The 23,386-nt window shown below is 34.3% G+C and overlaps 1 protein-coding gene across 4 annotated transcripts in view; it reads right to left on the bottom strand.

Annotated features, from left to right (window-relative positions):
• Positions 1 to 23,386, bottom strand: part of COL6A2 (collagen type VI alpha 2 chain) — a 138,589-nt gene that overhangs the window by 40,579 nt on the left and 74,624 nt on the right. For all 4 annotated transcript variants that reach the window (XM_085893373.1, XM_085893375.1, XM_085893376.1 and 1 more), the window contains exon 26: positions 20,277 to 20,322. In XM_085893373.1, the coding sequence (XP_085749499.1) occupies positions 20,277 to 20,322 (46 nt within the window). The remainder of the gene's footprint in view (positions 1 to 20,276; positions 20,323 to 23,386) is intronic.

Genomic DNA, 23,386 nt, shown 5'->3' with positions numbered 1-23,386 from the left:
GATGGTTATATTTTTGGAGACTTGAAATGTGGGTTCTGGCTTGATAACTCACAATGTGATACGTATCTTGGAAACTCAACAGGAATGTGGTTATACCTTGGAGACTTGAAATGCCACCACTCTTTGGGATCGAAACCTATCAATAAAGTTCTTACTCCCCCTTTCTACGTCATCAAACCTGAAAGCCTTAAAAGACAGAATTGGAAGAAGAGAAAAAAAAACCGAAAAAATATATATTGTAAGTTCTGGGAAGTAAGTGCAGGCTTACTCCCCCTTTCTACATCATCAAACCTGAAAGCCTTAAAAGACAGAATTGGAAGAAGAGAAAAAAAAACGAAAAATATATATAGGTGGAAATCTCATTTTGAAAAAGACATTGTGTTGGGGGGTTGGGGTTGAGATTTTGAATGTGAGGGTTGGGACACACACACAAACACACACACACACACACACACACACACACACACACACACACACACACACACACAAACACACACACACACAAAAGTTAAGCCTCGACTATTCAGTTGAGGATTCTGTGTTTGGGGTTCACAGATCTAAGAACGTCCCCCTTCGCACATTAGAAACTGTTATACACCTCGGACTTGATCCTCGAGTGTCCACAACGGTGTATAGTAGGAGGGAGTGAAGCGCCAACCCATTGCTCCCATTGCACACACACACACACACACACACCAACAAACAAAAGTTAAGCCTTGACTATTCAGTTGAGGATTCTGTGTTTGGGGCTCACAGATCTAAGAACGTCCCCCTTCATACACATTATATGCTGTTATACACCTCGGACTTGGCCCTCGGGTGTCCACAACGGTGTATAGTAGGAGGGAGTGAAGTGCCAACCCATTGCTCCCATTGCACACACACACACACACACACACACACACACACACACACACACACACACACACACACACACACACACAAAAGTTAAGCCTTGACAATTCAGTTGAGGATTCTGTGTTTGGGGTTCACAGATATAAGAACGTCCACCTTCACACACATTACACTGAACAACAAATTTCAAAATTTTTTTTTTACTGGAGATGTGTAAAGTGATTAAGACAAATTTGGGTACGCTGATTTCAAAAATCATAACCGTTTTGCTGTATCACGTCAGGATTTTCAGGAACAGAAATATTCCCATTGCCTAGAAGTCAGGATTTCAATGAAATTTACATATGTCTTTAACATGTCTATTTCGTACAATTGTTGTTAACTTGTGTTATATTTTTTTCTTTCAGATAAAGATGCTTAGGCGTTCCTGTACCAATCATCCTGACAACTTCTGTTATGTCTGTGGTCGGTATACCAAAAAAGATCAACAGCGAAGTATATCTACAGCAGTGAAAATGAAGGCCGCCTACTTTCACTACTTCGGGTGTAAGGTGGGGGACCAAGAACAGAGCTGGGCACCACACATCTGCTGCACAAGCTGTCACACAACCTTGACTCAGTGGTTGGTGGGCAAGCGCGCGAGCATGCCATTTGCGGTGCCCATGATATGGCGTGAGCCGCAGAATCATCATGATGATTGTTATTTCTGCTGCACAAGCATCGCCGGCTTCAACAAGAAGAAAAAAGTCACATCAAGTACACTGACTGCGTCTCTGCTCGTAAACCTGTGCCTCATGATGACGAGAACCCCGTTCCAACACCTCCAGCTGATCAGAACATAGCTGTAAGCAGTGGTGAAGAGGATGGTGATGATGAACCTTTTGAACCAGACACTCAAGAATCACACCTTCTGAACCAGGGAGACTTAAATGATCTTGTAAGAGATCTCTCGCTGTCAAAGGCGAAGGCAGAGCTGCTTGGATCAAGGCTGCAGCAGTGGAATCTACTTGAACCTAACACCAAGATATCCTTGTTCAGAGCACGTCACAGAGACATGGCTGAGTTCTTTGAGATGGAAGACACGATGACATTCTGCAGTGACATCAACGGTGTTGAAAGAACTTGGGTGTGATCACGATCCTGCAGACTGGCGCCTCTTCATCGACTCGGGGAAGAACAGCTTGAAGGCTGTTTTGCTCCACAATGGCAACGAGAAACCATCAGTCCCACTGGCTCACGCGTTCGGCATGACAGAGACCTATGAGACTATGCGGCAGCTGCTTGATTCCATCAAGTACAATGACTTCAACTGGCACATCTGCGTAGACTTGAAAGTGGTGGCGCTGTTGTTAGGGCTGCAGTCAGGCTACACGAAATACATGTGCTTCCTTTGTCTCTGGGATAGCAGAGACGACAAGAATCACTGGATGAAGAAAGATTGGGAAGAGCGAAAAGAGCATGTACCTGGTCGACACAACGTGAAGCATGTCGCCCTTGTCGACCCAGCCAAGGTTTTCCTTCCACCACTCCACATAAAGCTCGGCTTGATGAAAAGTTTTGTACGGGCAATGGATCTGAATGGGCGTGGGTTTTTATACCTCAAGGAAAAGTTTGGCAACACCTTGTCGGAGGCCAAGATCAAGGCTGGTGTCTTTGTTGGACCGCAAATCCGACAGATTATGAAGGACGAAACTTTTCCGACAACTCTAAACCCCAAAGAGCTGGCAGCATGGAGGAGCTTCAAAGCTGTGACGGACAACTTCTTGGGGAATGAGCGCGCGGAAAACTATGAAGAAATAGTGCAGCAGCTGCTGGAGTCCTTCAGGAAACTTGGCTCCAGGATGTCCCTGAAAATCCATTTCCTACACCAACACCTGAACTTCTTCCCTGACAACTTGGGAGCAGTCTCGGACGAGCACGGCGAGCGATTCAACCAAGAGATTTCACTCATGGAGACGCGTTACCAAGGGCGGCACAACCCGAACATGATGGGCGATTTCTGCTGGTTCCTGCATCGTGAAACTGACACAGAGCAGCACAAACACAAAGCCAAATGCCTAAAGCATTTTTAATTACATTCTAGTGGAGTTTTTCTGTAATTTCCATAATTTTGAAGCATTCATGATGAAATAAATGAATAAATGAATTTTTGTAAATTTCATTGAAATCCTGACTTCTAGGCAATGGGAATATTTCTGTTACTGCAAATCCTGACGTGATATAGCAAAACGGTTATGATTTTTGAAATCAGCGTACCCAAATTAGTCTAAATCACTTTACGAATCTCCAGTAAAAAATTTTTGTTGTTCAGTGTTATATACTGTTATACACCTCGGAGTTGACCCTCGAGTGTCCACAACAGTGTATAGTAGGATGGAGTGAAGGACCAACCCATTGCTCCCATGGGTATTATCTGCTTAGATCTGTCTTTTGTAATTCCTGTGAATAAAATGAACCTAAAATCTCTTCCCCTTCTAAATCATATATCTTATAAGTCCAAGGAACCGTATCTATTACATAAACAATTTTAAAAAGTTCGTTCGTCCATCGTTTAATATAACCTTTTTCAAAATGAGATTTCCACCTATATATTCTTACGATATCACCAACTTTGAACTTAGGTTTTCTGATATTAATCTCTTTTTCATATTTTAATTTTGTAAATGTTTGTGATGGTTTCATATTCATTGACGTGTGAATCGTGTCATTATACTTATCGACAATATCCTGAATACAAGATGACCATTGTTGTGAACCGAGTTCTGTGAATTTTTTATCTAGTCTCTCTTTTAAGGTACGATTAAAACGTTCAACAACAACGGCCTTCCCTTCATTAAAGGTACTGTATAATGTAATACTGTTATTTTTTAGAAAATTCATAAATGTCTTGTTATAAAACTCTCGACCCTCATCAGTCCACAATTTTTTCGGTTTTCTCTTACTTTTATTAAATATCTGTTGAAAGGCTAACATAAGAGTATTACCTGTTTTGTTTTTTAAAGGGACAACCCATGCGTATCTACTCCTCAAATCAATAACGGTTAAAGCATACTTGTACCCCTTATCATTGTTGAGTTCAATCAAATCAGCGGACCAGATATAATCAACTTCCTTGGAATAAACCTTCCTTCGACGAAACTTTGTGAATATTGGTTTATGTAATTCATCTGCTAATTGCTCTTCAGTCTTAATGACATCATTAGAGCCTATAAGTTTTTGGAATTTCCAAGTCCAAGTTTCAATTTAGCACTGATCACCTTCTTCACGATGAAGCGATCAACTTTTTCTCTCAAGGTTGGATTTTGTATCAGAGACAAATTATACAACATTTCTCTATCGGCTTCATGCTTTTCTTCCAAAGTTGTGGTATTCCCATAATCAATATCGTGTCTCATGCACACTTCATCAACTCTATTGATGGGTTTACTCCATGATTTAGGATTGTCTGCCTCATCTAATCTTTTATCCAAGTTTGTGCCTGGACCACAGAAATAATACCCTGGTAGATGTAATTCCCCTGGTATTCCAGTAGTTGTAAATTTACTTCCTGATAAAAACTTTTGCATATCTCCTCCGAGTTTGTGTTTGGAGATAAATTGATTTTTTTTGAACCACACACCGAACATGTACCTTTTGTATAACCCTGTTATTTTTACTTTTAATATATGAAATATTTTTAGTATTAGTTTTCTTTTTACATTTGAGACAATAACTCATTTATTTATGTGAAAAATTCCTGCAGATTGCAAAAACCTTTTTAGTTTCCAACATGCACATTTGAATCTTAATTTTTAAAACATAAAGAATCCTTAGAAATGCCTTCACTCTCTCCTCCATTCATTTAAGATGAAAAACTTGAATTAAAATGAATATCTTGCCGATGTCAATAGTCTTGTCGAAAATATTGCAAATAGACTTGTCAATTCTTCATTTTCCTCCTCGGTGGGTTGAGTTATTTTCTGTAATACCCCCAATCTTTTTTTTAATCTCATCGGTTTCCATATTTTCATATTTATTTAGTCTCGCTCTTTCCTCCCTCTCCTCCCTCTCCTTCTCTCTCTCTTCTCTCTCTCCTCCTTCTCTTTCTTCTCTTTCTTCTCCCTCTCCTCCTTCTCTCTCTTCTCCTTTTCCTCCTCTTCTCTCTCTTCAACTCCTTCCTCGTCCCTTACTATCCTTGAATCACTTGCACACCATAGAATATCATACATATATTCATCAGGATTTCTTGTTATTCCTGGATCCAAAATAATTTTTTACAACAGGAAACCAATAAAATTTCTTTTGAATTTCTAAAAGAGCCTTACCTTTTCTTAACTTCATAATTTTTTCATTATTTAACAATCTAATTCAATCTAAAGTTGTCAGTTTATCAACATCAGCATCATGCCAATCTTTTATTGAAAATACCTCATTCTTATGTTGGAGAACATATTTATTAAAATACCGAATACCCGTTTCTTGAAGGTATGCTTGGACACAGAAATGATAATTTTCTTGAAGCCTTCTTGCTGTCATTTATGTATTAGAAATATATGTGAGAATAATATTATGGCACGAAACACCTGCCCATCTTTCCATAGTTAAATCATTTTGTATTTCCTTACTTATTATATATAATCCTGTTTTTTCTGTTTTCATGATATAAACGAGGGCAAAACCATTATTATATTTACCCTTATTAACTTCTTTTATTTGTTGTTTACTAATCGTGGCTGCACAAAACTCATTCTCTATACCAAGTGGATAATATTCTTCCTTACGAGACTGATTTAATTGTTCCAGGTCTTCCAGGTCAATTTTAAATGACCAATTATATCCTAAATCATTCATATCATACCCCCATTGTTCTATTTTCACACAAACGATACGCCCTTCTTTATAAAAATTTATTTTAATTCGAACTGTGAATTCTGTATGACCTGGAGATAATATCAACACTTCTGTATCTTTGGAATACACGGCCGTTTTATTAAAGGATATATATTGTGATAAATCGCTTAATCTCACCAAGTCATTCGCGTCAGTCGGGCTTGGATAATTTTTTAATTTATAAGTATTTTTCATATGAATATTTTTGGTTATATTATATTTATGTTGTTCAGCCTGTGCCTTTGTGTAATACTTTGATAAATCAATATCCAGTTCTTGGGATACACCAAAGATAGAACCATCTTTACCAACATAAATCATTTATATTAGATTAAAAATAATGTCATAATTTTTTTTTATTTTTGTTGAGTTGAAATAACACATATAGACATAATTGACCACAACACTTGGAATTTAATTCTTGGACTTGAAATGTTTGATAAATACCATTCTGTAAGAATTTTATGACTTCAACAGGTGGTGGAAGACCAAAACTATCAAAATAATATTTGTCTTGACAATTAAAAATACAAACCCAATGAGAACCATTCCCATTATTATCTTCGTAGTTCATAATAATATTCTTTGTATGTTTAGGCACATTTGTTAATTCATCTCTCATACAAATAACCACATTATGAATTTTTAATTTCTTACAATATTTAACAAGTTGTAAATTTGATGTTGTATTCTTTAAACCACTCATCAATGCTCATTTATTTTTTAGAAAGATATAATCCATTACCTCTTTTAGTTAATTTTACACCTGCTTGTGTGATAGAAGAAAGCATATCTTCAACTAACAATCTCACTTTATCAGGCAGACCTTCAAGTTTTTCAGCAAAATCTACAATTACAGCGCTTCCACTAATTTGTTTCTCCAACTCTTTGTTCTGTCTTTCCAATTCTTTTTGAGCCTGGAGTTGAGCCTTCCTCTCATTGGCAGTTATCACCGCTGTTGAAATACCACCCGTCAATGCTCCAACCGCACTTAAACCAGCAAATAAAGGAATCAGAAATGGGAGAAATCCTCCACTCGTCTCTCTTATTGAATATTTTTTCAACATTCGTTTTGTCATTTTAATTTTAAGTGAGCCAGTATCATTCAATATTTTAACCTGTTCTCTTGTGAGCAAAACATCAATTCTTACTGCTCCTTTTCTCTGAATTGTATTAACGTTAATCGTACAAGGCTTTTGATTTTGAACACAAGATGATAGTTTATGAAGATTGATTTGATTAACATATACCCCAGTTGGTACTTTGCCACTCATTTATTTAACAAAAAATTATGTGAGACTAATCATCACACCATTATCTGTATTAATCTGTAATTCTGTTTCTTCCAAAAGCAAACAATATGAATCAACTTCTTTACTCTCTCCTCTTTCAATGTATAGGGAAGTATCCACTCGATTAGACGTTATAGTTTCCTTTTGAGCGCTCAGGTCAAACGCATAGATTGTATACAAACTTTTAAATGCTGTCATATCCAAAATAGGTTCTTTATTTCCATTACTTTCACACACCTTTTGGTAAGACTTGTATGCTTCAGCAAAATCATTTTTTTCCCAATTAATTTCCAATCTATCTCGTGGATAAAATGTTCCATCTCGAGAAATGCAAAGTTGTTTCACCTTAGCATTATCACTCAATGCATTATTCTTGTCAGTCGCAGTATCACCATCTGGCTTTTTAAAAATGATCCACAGATATCGTGGCTTTCCTTCCAGAACACCCAAATTCCACGTGTAAGTGGTTTGGTTGAGTTTAACGTGTTGACATCTTCTTTTGAGGTATGATACACTGAGTGGTTTCTTTGAGTTAAGTCTTCTATTCAACATCTCTTCTGTTTTAAGATTCGGAGTATATTCAATCATATACCAACTCATTTCATCAATTACAAATTTATTCTGCTCACCAAAAGCACTACCAACACCAAAAAGCAATCTATTTTCATTATCATTCCTTTGGAGTTGAAATCTAATTTTAAGACCATACAGAACTTTATCATGATCACAAAATCCAAATATACCTTCAAGAGGAACTTTCACAGTAAAACTATGAACTGCTTTTGCATCATCATTATACGCTCCTTTCCTTTGAGTATATCCAGGGTCTGTGGTTGTTCCCATTGACATATCAGGAATAAAACCTTTGACAGACCCGTTTCCCATTCTATCACCGAATGCATAGAGTGTAAATTTCATCATTTCAGATACAGCAGAGACATAATCAACCACTTCAACTTCTTGTGTTCCAATGTACAAACACACACAATCAATCATTGTCCAGAAGAAATCATTTACGAGTGTAGCGTTTGTGTTATGCCTTAGTGAATTTAAATTTACACAACAAGAAACTTTCGGATCGATTCAAATTGGTTTGTTGATTATTTATTTCAAAACTTTTTGTACCATTTGCATTCCAGTCTGTTCCAGTGATTGCATTTACCTTGAAGTAATCTTCTTTTTTCGTGGAGTTTGAGATAATAATAGTATCATCCAAATCATAGATACTATCAGTTGCTTCCATACTTGTATTTATTAAGGAAAAAAAGATGTTAAAACTTTTGAAACCCTGATCCAAGTATTCGAATTATTTTCTGTCGTTCTTGGGGGGACAACTGAGTTTTGCCTTTCTTAATTTCTTTAATTGCTTGTAATTTATGAGATTCCTTCTGGGCATCTTTTATGCTCTTTACAGCACCTGCTACATTTCCCACAGCAGAGGCAGTTGAACCAATTTGGTCTTTATGTTTCAGAATAGTTGAACCAATGCATTATTATCCCATCTCCTCTAAAATTAGAGTATCAATTATCCCATCTCCTCTAAATTGATGTCCAACACCCCTTTGTCTCTTCGATTTATAGTATCCTCTACCAAGATACATACCATCACCCTTGTAGTATGGGGAAAGGAACATCCCATCCCCTGTAATTATTTTAAATTTTCCTAAATCGTGTTTCCTCACAATAACCATCGTATTTCTTTCTTGGAAAACTTCACGTACGTGAATTCTGATGGATATAACTTCCCCATTAAAAGAAATCATACAATTAACCTGGTCGGTTATCCTAAAATTTATTCTGTGTATGTTTTTTCCTGACACAGGGAGATAAACCAAATTTTTGGGTTCCATATTGAATTTATAACCAAATGGGGTTGAGTATGCACTAAATAAAAATATTGTATTTGTTTTTATTCCATCATTATAAGCACCATCAATCAAATCACAGTAAATTAATTCCGAGTTTATTCCTGAGGATATTTGAATGACATTTTCACTGTAAAACGTCCCATTAGTTTCAATCTTTTTTGAGGAGAAACCCAATAACTCTCTAAATGAATTATCAATTGTGAAATCAACCTTGTAGTTATTTTTAACTTTAATCGTTGATTTTGAAGTATGTTTTTGAATGTCTATAACAATATTTTTTGGTTCATCACCCTGTTCTTTCATAAGACGAGCAATTTCAGAAGATATTTGAGAAATCTCATATGCTCCGGGTGAGACTAGTTATAATCCCGGAAGTGGATACAAAACGATAACAAACGTCATTTTTATCAGTTACATTAAATCAGGTATTATAAGTTTCCATGGACGAGAAAGATGCCTCATATTCTTTTGTTGTGTCAAGTTGTAGTGGGTATGGGAATGAAGATGTGTGGTCGCTTGTTGTGAAATTAAAACTCAGGATTGTGCTTCTCATCTTGTTTAATATGAGATAAAATGTCTTTATATTGAGATTTATTAATTATTTTCACGTTCATCAACTGGTCTAAAATGGCTGATGCCTCATTAAAACAATTATTACCAGCCTTCTTACTACCTCACAACAAAAACAGACTATTAACTAATTGCGATGGGTCATTTGGAAGAAAACCAATACCTGAACCAAGGATACTTTAAGCCTGAATAATGTGTTTCTCCTTCTCATTTTTCCTAATTTTAACAGAAATATTAACCCTATAATTTAGAGTGTTCAGCAGATCAATATATACTCTATCATCATTATTTTTCATATCCAATGGTTTATCACTATACTTTGATTCATCCCTCACAGTTGAACCTTGTCTTCCATCTTTTGTGAGAAGAAACATTAATCTCGGAGTTAGTTTTCCAGAGGGTTGAGCAGAACCCAAGAACTTTAATTCATTATTAAATATCAATACCTTTTCTTGAACAAGATGAAATATTACTGGTTGTTCTGTTGGAATGAGTCCTGCTTTGGTTTTTGAATCCGCTGAATATTCATTGTTTTGAAGAGCATTCACAATATAATCAGGGGGTTGATTAATCTCTTCCAGTTGTTGAAATAAACCTTCATCATCATATTCAAATTCTCCTAAATGCTCTAATTCTTCCTCCATCATTTGATCAAAATCTTTTAACATTTGAAGTTTTTTAGGAGGATATTCTACTGTGGGAACTGTGGAAACATCTTTCATTTTTTCTTGGGAAGTTTTTAAAAGTGGTTTTAAAAATTTCTCTTGTTTTCTTTCAAATACTTCTTCGCCCGTTAGTTTCTGTCTGCGTTTCTTCTTTATGTCTTCCTGTTGTTTGACAACTTTTGAAACCAACTCTTGATGTTCCTTAAATCTTCTTGCTCTTTCTTTCGCATCTATTTATTTATTGGAAAATATCATTTAATGAATTGTAAAGATCAACAGGGAAATTTTCCTTTTCTTCATCATCCAAATAGATGTGTTCAAATAAATCCCTTTCTTTAAATATTTCATTAAATTCTTTATTAACATTAATACGAGTTGTAATTTCTTGTTCACTAATACTTGCATCTCTGCTTTTCATACGTTTGCGTTGAGTTTCTTCATCAACATCAAAACCGAATGATAAAATCTTCACTCCGCTCAAATGTTTAATAATTTGTCTCGTTCCTTCTGGATTAGTTTCTAATATCCCAAGTCCACCAGATTCTACTTTCTTTAACTCATTCTTACAATGTGAATATTTTGTTGTACCAAGAGAAACCTCCTCAAATATTTGACCTTCATTCCTCAATCGCATATGTTCCTCCACTGAAATATAGTGATAATCTTCACCTTTTACTTCTCCAGGTCTTATTGCTCTAGTTGTTGTTGATACAATGCGTATCACGGGGTGTTTTTTAAGTAAATTTACAAAATTCTCATTTGTACTAAACAAGAACCTTGATTTATGAAAGTTTTTTTCCAGAAGCAGATTTACCCACAAGATTTATAATAATAGTTGTCATTTATATATGTAATTGTTTATAAAACAAAAAAATATATCCCTTAATATCTCATCTTGTTTCACAATAATATATTTCTATTTTTCAGTCGTGTGTTTCATGATGTAATCCCCAAATTCCTTTTTACGACATAATGTAGAACAATTACCTCTCCAAAAATTATTTATAACTCTTGAATTTAACTTGAATAAAATAAAAGTATTAGCATTGTTTCTGATGGAACGACGAGGAAGTTGAAAGTACAATTGACGAAGATAAATACAATTACAAGAAGAATGTCTCCCTCTGGTGTAGTTGCTGTCCATTACCGTTTGGTTTCTCTCATTAACACAATCATCAAAGATAACGAGGTTCTTTTATGATTTATCCAAATCTTGGGGAGACGGTATATCATCCATATTATCACTAAGAATACCAAGTTATCGGTTTTGATTTCTTTTTACATCTCTGTGTATCACAAAATAGTTGAAATATATCTTCAATGTTGTAATCATTAAGGTTTTTTTGAAGTTTAAATAAACCGATTATATCTTCTTTTTGAAGACCAGCATTAAAAGCTTGTGAGAGTAGTTGATACTCTGGTTGAAAACTCGACTTTGTGAAAATTATTAAATTATCATAATCTAAAAAGTTGGGAGTGAGGAGCATCTTCAAAAGTAAGCAAGTTTTTCCACATCCGCTTGAACCAACTATGAGACATCTTAATGAATTTGGAAGATTCTTATGATTGTGAAATTTTATCTTATTTTCCCAAATGGGTAAAAAAATCATTCATTTTTATATTTCGAAAACAGGTTATTTAATTTATTATTGGCTTTTTTTAGAAACTCTATATTTTATCCTAAGTTCAGGTTTAATTTCAAGATAATCCATTATTTTATTTATGCAATATCTTGTGTTGATATTTCCCTGAAAATCACATCCATGAATAATATATAGCAACAATCCTTTGAACATTTCTCCAATACGTTCAGTTTCTTCTCTTGTAAGGAAAGGTGTTTTATCACCCTCATACTTTGCATTCATTTCTCGAATCAATCTTGAAAAGTAATTCATTTTTGGTGTAAATCTAAAAGAATTATTTTCCTTTTTAAATTTTTTATTATCATTAATTAGAAGATAATCACAGAATATACATTGTTTATAGGCTTTTGACTCTGTGTTTAATCCCCGTCTTTCACATGCAGGACAATTCTCAAATTTGTCATATGGAGAATCAGGGAAGTCGAGCATATTTATAAAGTAAAACTTTACTTAAACTGAAACTCATCGACACTTTCAGTTGCATATTGACTCAGATTTAGTCATATTATCATCGATATCTATCTACATTTTTCATTACCAGATTCAACTACAACATTTTTTATATTAAAAGGTAATTTTAAAATGATCCTTAACTACTATTGAACGAAATGTCATTTCACCTGATATATTAACATCCTTTATTTCATCAGGATTTACATCTTTCGGGTTGTTGAAAAAAATACAAATTTCTCCTTGCATATTACAGATGGTCTTATCTTTTCTTTCTAAAGCTTCATCCATTAGGTTTTTGTTTTTTGATACTTTTACTTGTTTCATTGCTTTTTCTAGTTTTGAATATATTACCAGAAGGAGAGGAGAAACTTTTGTTGGAGATACTTTAATTGATGTTCTACCAGGTATACTAAAAGCCCTTCCACTGAAGGAAATTGAAGAACTCATCATATCCACCATAATTGTTTTTATCCAATAGTTGTTATATTTATCTTTGTTCAATTTTACATCCTTGACATATTTCTCAGTATCTTTTACAAATGACGAGATTGATTGAAACTTGTCTTCTGTGTCTTGAAACATTGTATTTATTAAGTGAAAAAAGTTGGAGGATAAAATGGTTTTAAGCACAGATTCACCTCTAAATTAAACGAAATTTTCATCAAGAAAATTTTAGTTAAAGCAAAGTTTTATTATATAAATATGGTGAATACAAGGTACTGCGATGTTTGTAATCACGAATATAAACATCATAAAAAACACCTTCAAACCAACAAACACACATTTAATCTATTTCATCAAATATCTCCTCTTGAGTTGGAAAGAAAACATTGTGATATCTGCTCAAAGGATGTTTTGAAGAGTAGTTATAATAGACATCTTCAATCACAAAATAACAAGAAAAATGAGTTTGAAGTAAAGGGAGACTATTATATTGAAAACACTGATGGGGCATTTAAAGGGCATATAAAAATAAGGATTTTTCAATTTGGAGAACCTGGTCCATCATCAATAGCTGAATCAATTGAAATATTGAAACCTGATGTTGAAAAAGTTATTAGAAAGACATTAAAAGAAATGAAAACTTTGAAGTTTTATATGGGAGTGAAAATGAATATGAAAAGACAAGATGAAGAACAAACTCCTTATATGAGAACAGATCTTCATTTTATAACATCATTTCAATATTTTTTTGAATAGTGGAGTTTATGAAGAACTATCAAGACAAGAGGAGGATGTTGATAATACAGTGGTAGGAAGTGGATTTCATATTTAAAAAATCATCTTTTTAGATATACACATTCTAAAATCAAACCCTCTAAAAGCTTCTTCTTATATTGAATTACCAAAAGAAATAAAACTAAAGAAGGCAGTTATTAATATTAAGAACAATGATAATAAATGTTTTCTCTGGTCTGTTCTTGCTCACTTACATCCACGAAATTGTAATTCAAAAAGAGTAAAACAACATATGAAATATGAGAATACCTTGGACATTAAAGATTTTAAATTCCCAATGCCACTAACGGATATTCCTAAATTTGAGAAAAAGAATAATCTTTCTATTAATGTATGTGGATTAACGGATACAAACAAAGTTCAAATATTAAAAATTTCTAACAACTATAAAAATGAAGAAACACACATTGATCTTTTATATTTTAGTGTTGGAAAGCATTCACATTCATCAATAATTTATCAAGATTAATCTCTTCTCAGGTATTCAGAACAACAAACAAAATATATCCTTGTAAGCGATGTCTTAATTCATTTCATACAAAAGAATGATGAGAACAACATTCAAAATATTGTAGTAAACATAAATCAGCTGTAATTACAATGCCGAAACCTGGTGAAAAGATTTCTTTTGAAGATTATAATTAATCTATCATGCACCCATTTGTGATATATGCTGATTTTGAATGTATCCTAAAAAAGATAAATACCGCTTCTCCGAATCCAAAAGAATCATTTACAAATAAATATCAAAAACATATTCCTTGTGGTTTCTGTTATTATTTCAAATCATCTGTTGGAGAAAAGTATAAAAAACTTGAACATTATAGTGGAAAAAAAGCTTCACAAGAGTTTGTAAAACGATTAGAAAAGGATTGTATAAGACTAACTAAATTAATGAAAGAAACAAATGAACCGATGAAATTAACCGAAGAAGAAAAATTAGAATTTAGAAAGAACAATATCTGTCATATTTGTGAGGGGGAAATTGAGGAGTCTAACTTTAGGTATCATTGTCATCTTACTGGTAAATATAGAGGTCCCGCTCATTCCTGTTGTAATCTGAATTATAAATTTCCTTCTATTATTCCAGTCTTTCTTCACAACAGTGCCAACTATGATACACATCTATTTTTTTTAATGAACTTTCAAAAACACTAGGGAATATTTCTGCCATAACAAACACAAGTCAAAAGTATATTTCATTTACAAAAATGATATTCACAAAACCTTTAACTCATATTAGGTTTCTAGATTCTTACAAGTTTATGGGAACAGCACTAGCCTACCGAGCATCAAGCTCCACGGGGTCTTTTCCAAATCTAAATTCATTCTTTCCAAAAGAGGAAATTCTAACGAAAGAGGAAATTCAGATTAAAGAGAGAATTCAAAGTAAAGAGGAAATTCTAATTAATGAGGAAATTAATGAAGAAATTCGAACTGAAGATGAAATTCTATTTATAAAGAAAATTCAAACAATGAATGAAATTCTCACTAAAGAGGAAATTCTGATTAAAGAGGGAATTCTCACAAGAGAGGAAATTCAAACAAGGAATGAAATTCAAAGTAAAGAAAAAATTTTTACAAGTAAGGGAATTTATCCTTTTTATTATATGGATTCATTTATGAGATTTAAAGAAACACAACTTCCTTCAAAAGAAAGTTTCTATAATAACCTTTATGAAGAAGAGATAAGTGATAAGGAATATAAACATGCACAAGAAATATGGAAAAATATTTAAGATAAAGAAGCTTGGAGAATATCATGATTTGTATCTAAAAACAGATGTTTTATTGTTAGCTGATGTGTTTGAAGCTTTTAGATCACTCTGTCATAATAAAAATTGTTATGGATTATATCCTGCCCACTATTTCACAACTCCTGGTTTAGCTTGGAGTGCAATGTTGAAAATGACAAAACAAGATATAGATTTAATCAGTGATGTAGATATGCTTTTGATGATTGAGAAGTCTAAGAGAGGTGGAATATCATAAGTATGTTCAAAAAGATATGCTAAAGCAAATAATAAATATCTTCCAAATTATGATAGTGAAAAAGATAGTAATTATTTGATGTATTTTGATGCTAATAATTTGTATGGATGGGAAATGTCTTAATCTCTGCCTTATGGTAAATTAGAGTGGGTGGAAGAAAAGGATTATGAAAAGGCTTTGATGAATATTGTTATTTCTTCTCAAGAGGAATTGAATGAGGAAGAAAAAGGTGATTATTTTGAAGTTGATTTGAGGTACCCGAGTGATCTTCATAACAAGCATAAAGACCTTCCTTTTGCATGTGAGAAAGAAACCCCAAAGAAAGAATGGCGAAGTGATTATCATAAAAGTTTTAATATTAAAGGCAAATCAACAGAAAAGTTAATAACAACATTCTATGATAAAGAGGGATATGTTTTGCATCAGAGAAGCTTGAAACACTTTTTGAGAGAAGGATTGAGAGTAGCTAAAATTCATGGAGTTTTAAAATTTAAACAAAGTCCTTGAATGAAAAAGTATATTAAATTGAATACAGATATGAGAACAAAGACAAAGGTAAAATTTGAAGGGGAATTCTATAAATTGATGAATAATGCTGTCTTTGGAAAGACAATGGAGAATGCCAGAAACAGGCAAAACATTAGATTTGCAACATCTTGGCAAGAAGCTTCGAGATTGATAAATAAACCAAGTTTTAAGAGAGAAGAGGTTTTTTTCAGAGAACTTTTCTGCTATTCATATGGAAAAGGAAAGTATTGTAATGGATAAACCAATTTATATTGGAACAGCAGTTCTTGATTTATCAAAGATATTGATGTATGATTATTTGTATAATGGCTTAAAGAAAGAGTATGGTGAAAATGTTTCATTGTTGTATATGGACACTGGTAGTTTTATCCTCGATATAAAAACTGATGATGCTTATAAAGATATGAAGAAAAATATTGGAGTATATGATGCAAGTAATTTTAGTCAGAAGAGCAAGTTATTTTTCAAAAATAATGAAAAGGTTATTGGTAAGTTTTAAGGATGAGTTGGGTGGAAAAGTAATGAGTGAGTTTATTGGATTGAGAGCAAAGGCATATGCTTATAAGTATGGTGATCAGATTAATAAGAGGTTAAAGGGAATAAAGAAATATGTAATAAAGAAATCAATAACTTTTAGAAATTATTACAATTGTTTGATGAATAAGAAAGAAGAATATAGGAAAATGAATACAATAAGAAGTTATAAACAGAACATATATAGTGAAGAAGTAAATAAAAAGGCATTAGGAGCCTTTGATGATGAGAGATTTATTTTAGATAATGGAATAGATTGTGTTCCATATGGATATTGTATGATAGAGTGAATAAAATAGATTGTGTTTTAACGATGGGAAGATGGGTTAGGGTTTTTTTTAGGGCTACCGCTGTGTTTTTTTTCACAATAAATAAATGGTCAAACCAAGTATTAATCAAACCAAAGAGTGGAGAAAATCTCAGTCTTGGTATAAAAATGAAAAATATCATATAAGTCTTGTTGAAAAAATAACTAAAACAAAGGTAAATAAAACAAATAAGCGAATCAATTTAAAAACTAGTAAGTTCGAGGATGTAAAGAAAAAAATAAATATACTTGAATGGACTGAAAACTTTGATGGTTATCAATTGAACAATGAAAAAACAATTTACTATAATCTCAAAATGGTATGTGGCTCAGGAGGTGGTCAAACAAGAGCATTAAGAGAAGTTTATCATTTCGTAATGGCACAAAAGGGGTATCTTAAAAATATAAAGATTCAAATGTTTTGTTTTTAAATATTTTAGATGGGGATTAATGTGCAAAGAAAATTAAACTATTGAAGGAATTTGAGAATGAACAAATCTTTGCAGGTTCAATGAGTGAGCTAAACAATATGCATTGGTTATTTGAAAAAGAGTGTCCCGAGGCTTACATGTTTCAGATATTTCTTCAGAATCACCTTTAACAAATCACATTACTACTTTACTACTTGAACAAATCTTTATCTTATATCCTTGTAAGAACACTCAGAGAGGTCATTGGTTATTTGAAAAAAAGTGTCCCGAGGTTAAAAGGGGAGACAAATAAATATACCTTGGGATAAAAAGGGGGTTTACTTTTTGGGGGAAAAAAATGAATCGCTGAAAATCCCCCATTCATTTTCAGGGGGAAAAGTGAGCCAGAATCAGTATATTCACCCTACTGAGGACAACTCTTACCTGATGTATTACGATGCTAACAATTTGTATGGGTTGGCTATGTCTCAATCTTTACCTTATAGAAAACTAAAATGGGTTGAAGAAAAACGTTATGAAAAAGTTTTACAAGACATTGTTGTCTCCTCTCAAAAAGAATTGGATGAAGCTGAAGTTGGATATTATTTTGAGGTTGATTTAAAATATCCAGAAGAACTTCATCACAAACATAAAGACCTTCCTTATGCCCCTGATAAAGAAAGTCCAAGAAAAGAATGGTTGAGTGATTACCAACAGTCATTCAATATAAAAGGTAAATCGAGAGAAAAACCACTTGCTGCATTAAATGATAAATAAAGTTATGTTTTGCATCAAAGGAACTTGAGACAATATTTATCTGCTGGGTTGAGAGTGAAGAAAATTCATATGATTTTGAAATTTAAACAAAGTCATTGGTTAAAGAAGTATATTGATTTTAATACAAAAAGGAGAACAGAAGCAAAAACTGATTTTGAGAAGGACTTTTATAAATTAATGAATCATGCTGTATTTGGAAAGACTGGAAAATGTAAGGAATCGACAAAACATAAGACTTGCTACATCATGGAAACAGGCTTCAAAGTTAATTAATAAACCAAGTTTTGAGTGAGCAGAGGTGTTTTCAGAGAACTTTTGTGCTATTCATTTGAAAAAGAGAGTACTGAAATGGATAAACCTATTTATATAGGAACATCAATTCTTGACTTGTCAAAGTCATTCATGTATGACTATTATTATAATAATTTAAAATCAAAGTATAAGGATAATGTGTCATTGTTATATATGGATACAGATAGTTTTATATAAGAAATTAAGACAAGTGATGCATATGAGGATATGATTGATAATATATATATATATATATATATATATATATATATATATATATATATATATATATATATATATATATATGTGACACAAGTAATTTATAAGTCAGGTGATGTGTTGTTTTCATCAAAGAATAAAAAGGTTATTGGCAAGTTGAAAGATGAATTGGGTGGGAAGGTCATGAGTGAATTTATAGCATTGAGATCAGTCTTATGCTTTTACCTATATTGAAAATAATAACATTGAAAGGTGTGATAAGAAGCTGAAGGGAATAAAGAAAAATATAATCAAGGAAACAATAAACTTTAAACATTATTACAACTGTTTAACCTTAAAGAAGGAAGAGTACAGAAAAATGAATACAATAAGAAGTTATTAATATCAATTATATACAGAAGAGATAAATAAGAAAGCATTAGGAGCTTTTGATGATAAAAGATATATTTTCGAGAATGGAATCAATCGTCTCCCTTATGGTTATAAGTACAAGTGTTAAGATATTGGGTTGGGAATTTTAACAGGCCACCGCTGTCTTTTTACTGATCTATAAATGATAGAACCAAACAATAACCAAACCAAAGAGTGGAGATGTAATCAGCCTTGGTATTTAAATGGAAAACATAAAGAATGTGAGAAATATCAATAAGTTATTGTTATTATAGTTATTATAGTTATTGTTAATAAGTTATTGAAGAAATAACCGGGGTAAAAGTAGGTAAAACAAATAAGTGGTTAAATTTAATTACAAATAAGTTGGAGGATGTAAAGAAAATAATAAATATCCTTGAGTGGACTGAAAACTTTGATGGTTATCAATTGAACAATGGCAAAACAATTTACTACAATCTCAAAATGATATGTGGCTCAGGAGGTGGTCAAAAAAGAGCATTAAGAGAAGTTTATAATTTCATTTCTGCTCAACAAAGACACTTATACCAAGAATCAAGTTCCAAGTTATTCTTTGTGAATATACTCGATGGAAATGAATGTTATAAGAAAATTAAGTTATTCCCTAAAGTAGAACATGGGCAAATATTCGTTGGTTCACTCTGAGTGGAATGAAAATATGAAAGGAAAGAAGTGTTTTTATCAGTCAGTCTCAATCTTTCATCATCTCAATTTTACATTTGCTTTTATGGGAGAGAAGGGGATAGGTGGGGAGAAAATGTCTCCTATTTTGAGATTTTGGGGCTTGGGTCAGAAAGTTTTTCCCTTCCCCCCATTCCTTTGAATGGGCGTCCCAGAAATCCCATTTATCATCTCCTGCCATTGCCAAGTGTGGGTTTGAGTGGGAACTTTAAAGTCCACCAACTGATGCCCACAAATGGGACACCGGGTACCCAGTTTGACGTCCATCCAGGGGACGGCACACACATTGATGAATCACCCTGCCTGTGAAACACTGGGATGAGAATTTATATCTGGGTCAGGATTCGAACCCAGACTAGAGAGCTCAGAGAGGATAGCCGATAGGATATCCTGCCTGGTGTATAAATCAAGTTCTTGTGCCAAAGATGAATTTTCCTTTCCACCAAAATGAGAAATCCCAATCATGAAACATTCATTCAACTATAACATCATACTTTGTTGATTCATATTCATGAAAGTTCAGCCAGTAAGAGATAAACAATCTTAACAGAAGCCTGATGAAGGTTGAAAGTGGGTGACCATGTTCTTTTATGATTAAAGACTACCTGCGGATGAAGAGTTTGAAAAACAGACTCAAGGCTCTCTCACAGGTATGATTTCTCCCACACTCACCACAACAGCCACAGGTCTCTCGGATCATGGACATAACTTCACATTCCTGAAGGAAAATGAGGACATCATCTCTTGGTGTTTGTCATTTCATATCTCTGAAAGCATAAACTCAGAGAAATAAATTAATAAATTTCACTCATGTGTTAAAGATTACTCCACATGGATTTTCAAACGATCTTACCCCCTTTTTCATCCCACACACTCAACTACCCTATTCTCCCTTGGAACACTATCTCCCCCACCCCAACGTCTCCAGATCTGATATGCTTTTTTTTTTACTCCTATTGCAAACTTTCTACAATTGCTCCTCTCAACCTTTCCCATTTTGATCTTCTCCAGGCATTGTTCCTTACTTTTGTGTTATTCCTCCTTTTCTCTTTGTGTCTGTCCAACACCCCTCCCACCCCTATCCTTTGGTAGTTTGTAAACCCGCTGCCCTTTGTCGTTTCGCTCCTCCATGACCCTCGACCCCTGTAATTCATGTATGGCCCCTTACAGGAGCTTCAGAGAAGCCTTGTTTACACAACATCAAGTGGTTCATCTCACATCACAAACATTATTCCTCATGTGAGATGAGATCTTTGAGATGTCATGGTACATTCATACAAGGATTAAGATGAAATCATAAACACAAGGACATGAGAAATGCACTGCACACAATGTGCATTGTGGCAGCTCTAAAACAATCTTCTTTTTCTTCTTCTTCTTCTTCTTCTTCTTCTTCTTCTTCATCTTCTTCTTCTGCCTTCGGATGCAGCACAAGACTGCCGGGTATCATCATTGGCTGACGTCCATCCGAGGGACAGCACACACATTGATTAATGCTTTTTAACCCAGTTTGTAGATATTGAAAAACAGACACAGGATATTGGGTAAGTGGCTGAAAGGAAAGGGTTGTGAGGTCATGTTTTCTGGGATTCTCCCAAGATTAGGAAACGATATAGAAATTATGAGCAGAGCGATACATGCCAACCAATGGCTGGAAGATTGGTGTAGGGAGGAAGGTTTTACATTTAAGAAGCAGTGGGAATCATTTAGGGGACAAATGGAGTGTTTCCTGAATGATGGCTGTTTGTTAAATAGAAAGGGGGCAGCAAGGTTTGTTGTGGGAATTGAGGAAGGAATTCAGGCTTTTATTTTTAGGTCAGAGGAGGTTGGAGAAGGTATTAAGGAAGGAATGGATGATGTAATTGTAATGAGTAAAGCCAGGCAAGAAAATTGAATTTCAGGAAGGGAAAAGTTAAATATATTCTCTACCAATGCCAGAAGTTTCAATAATAAGATGGAAGAGCTTGAAGCCAAAGTATATAGCGAGGAGTATGCTATAGTTGCAGTGAGTGAGACATGGTTTGAGGAGGAGAGTAACTGGAGGACAGGATTAGAAAGCTACAAGGTATATCGGTATGATAGGAAGGGGGGAATAGGAGGAGGAGGAGCAGCAATGTGGGTAAAGGACAGCATTACATCAAGAGAAAGGGGTGACATTAAGGAAGGAATAAATGTTGAGAATTTTGCATGGGATGTTGCGGTTGAGGAAAACAAAAGCAGTAAGATACTGGGTGGATGCTTACATAAGGCTCCGGGTGTGAAGGAAGAGGAGGAAGGAGGAGTACATGAAGAATTCAAAAGGGCATGTGGTAAGGGAAGAGTATTGATTATGGGGGATTTTAACTTGTCAGGGATATATTGGGTCCAGGAACAGGGAAAGGGAAGAGCGGATGAGGATTTCCGAGTTTTATTCCAAGATTGCTTTTTAACCCAGTTTGTACATAAGCCCACTAGGGGGAGTGCAGTAGTGTTAGACCTCCTTTTAAGTAACGATCCCAATATGGTGGAGGAGGTGGAGGGAGGGATCATTTAGGAGCAACTGCCCATAACATTGTGTGTGCAAAGATTCTGTTAAGGGTTAGAGTTCAGGATAGTAGGGTAAGGCTATTAGATTTCAGGAAGGCAAACTTTGAGGGTATGAGGAGAGAATTGGGTGATGTGGATCGTCCTATTGTTAGCTTCTCCCAATCAGCATCAGAGAAATGGGAAACCTTCAAGGAGCAAATATGTAAAGTGCAGAGTAAGTACTTTCCAATGAGGTGTAGAACTAGAAGTAGAAAGAGACCAGGGTGGTTGAACAGTGATATAAAGAATGCTATCAAGGAGAAGCAGAAGGTATTTATTAGGCTTAAAATAACAGGACTGGAGTTAGATTTATATCATTATCGAAGTAAACAGACATGAGTTAAGAAAATAACTCAGCAAGCCTAAAGAGAGTATGACAAGGACATGGCTAAGAATATTAAACATAATAACAAGGCTTTCTTTAAGTATATCAGAGGAAAATAACAGGTTAGGACCAGTGTGGGCCCATTGAGGAATAGCACCGGAAGAATGGTTCGTGATGAAAGTGAGATGGCAGGCTTATTAAACAGGTATTTTGCGTAAACTTTCACATAAGAACAGTCAGGAGAATTGCCAATAGCTGAGGGTATCTATCGAGGAGGTGAGGAAGGGCTTTTACAGAAGATCCAGGTTGGAGTGGAGGAAGTAAAGGAACAGCTTGGAAATCGAAGAGTAGACAAAGCTCCGGAGCCAGATAATGTGCACCTGAGAGTATTGCTGGAGGTGGCTGAGCAGGTAAGCGAGATGTTAACGGATATTTTCAATAGTTCACTGGAGTCAGGACAGGTACCAGAGGATTGGAGAGTAGCAAATGTAACACCACTATTTAAGAAAGGATCCAGAGAAGAATTGGGAAACTATGGACCTGTTAGTTTGATTTCAGTTGTGGGGAAGGTGTTGGAGACATTAATTATGGACTTGATGAGGAACCATTTAAATAAATACAAACTAATTAAAGGTAGTCAGCATGGGTTTACCAAAGGTAGTTCCTGTCTAACAAATCTTTTGGAGTTCTATGAAGCAGTTTCTGATAGGGTGGATGAGGGAAAGGCAGTGGACATTGTATATCGAGACTTTAAGAAGGCATTTGATAAGGTGCCACATTGGAGGTTATTAGAGTAATTTGATTCGTTGATCGTATTATGTGACGTGCCTTCTGGTTGATTGGGTTGCATTAGCGGGAACAATCATCTAGGTGGCAGACGGACGGTTGCTTT

This window comes from Eptatretus burgeri, chromosome 8 (genome assembly GCF_056783735.1).
Source record: "Eptatretus burgeri isolate ZD-2024b chromosome 8, Ebu_testis_v1, whole genome shotgun sequence".
NCBI classification, from domain to species: Eukaryota; Metazoa; Chordata; class Myxini; order Myxiniformes; family Myxinidae; genus Eptatretus; species Eptatretus burgeri.
This window is presented reverse-complemented; position numbering and strand designations above follow the sequence as displayed.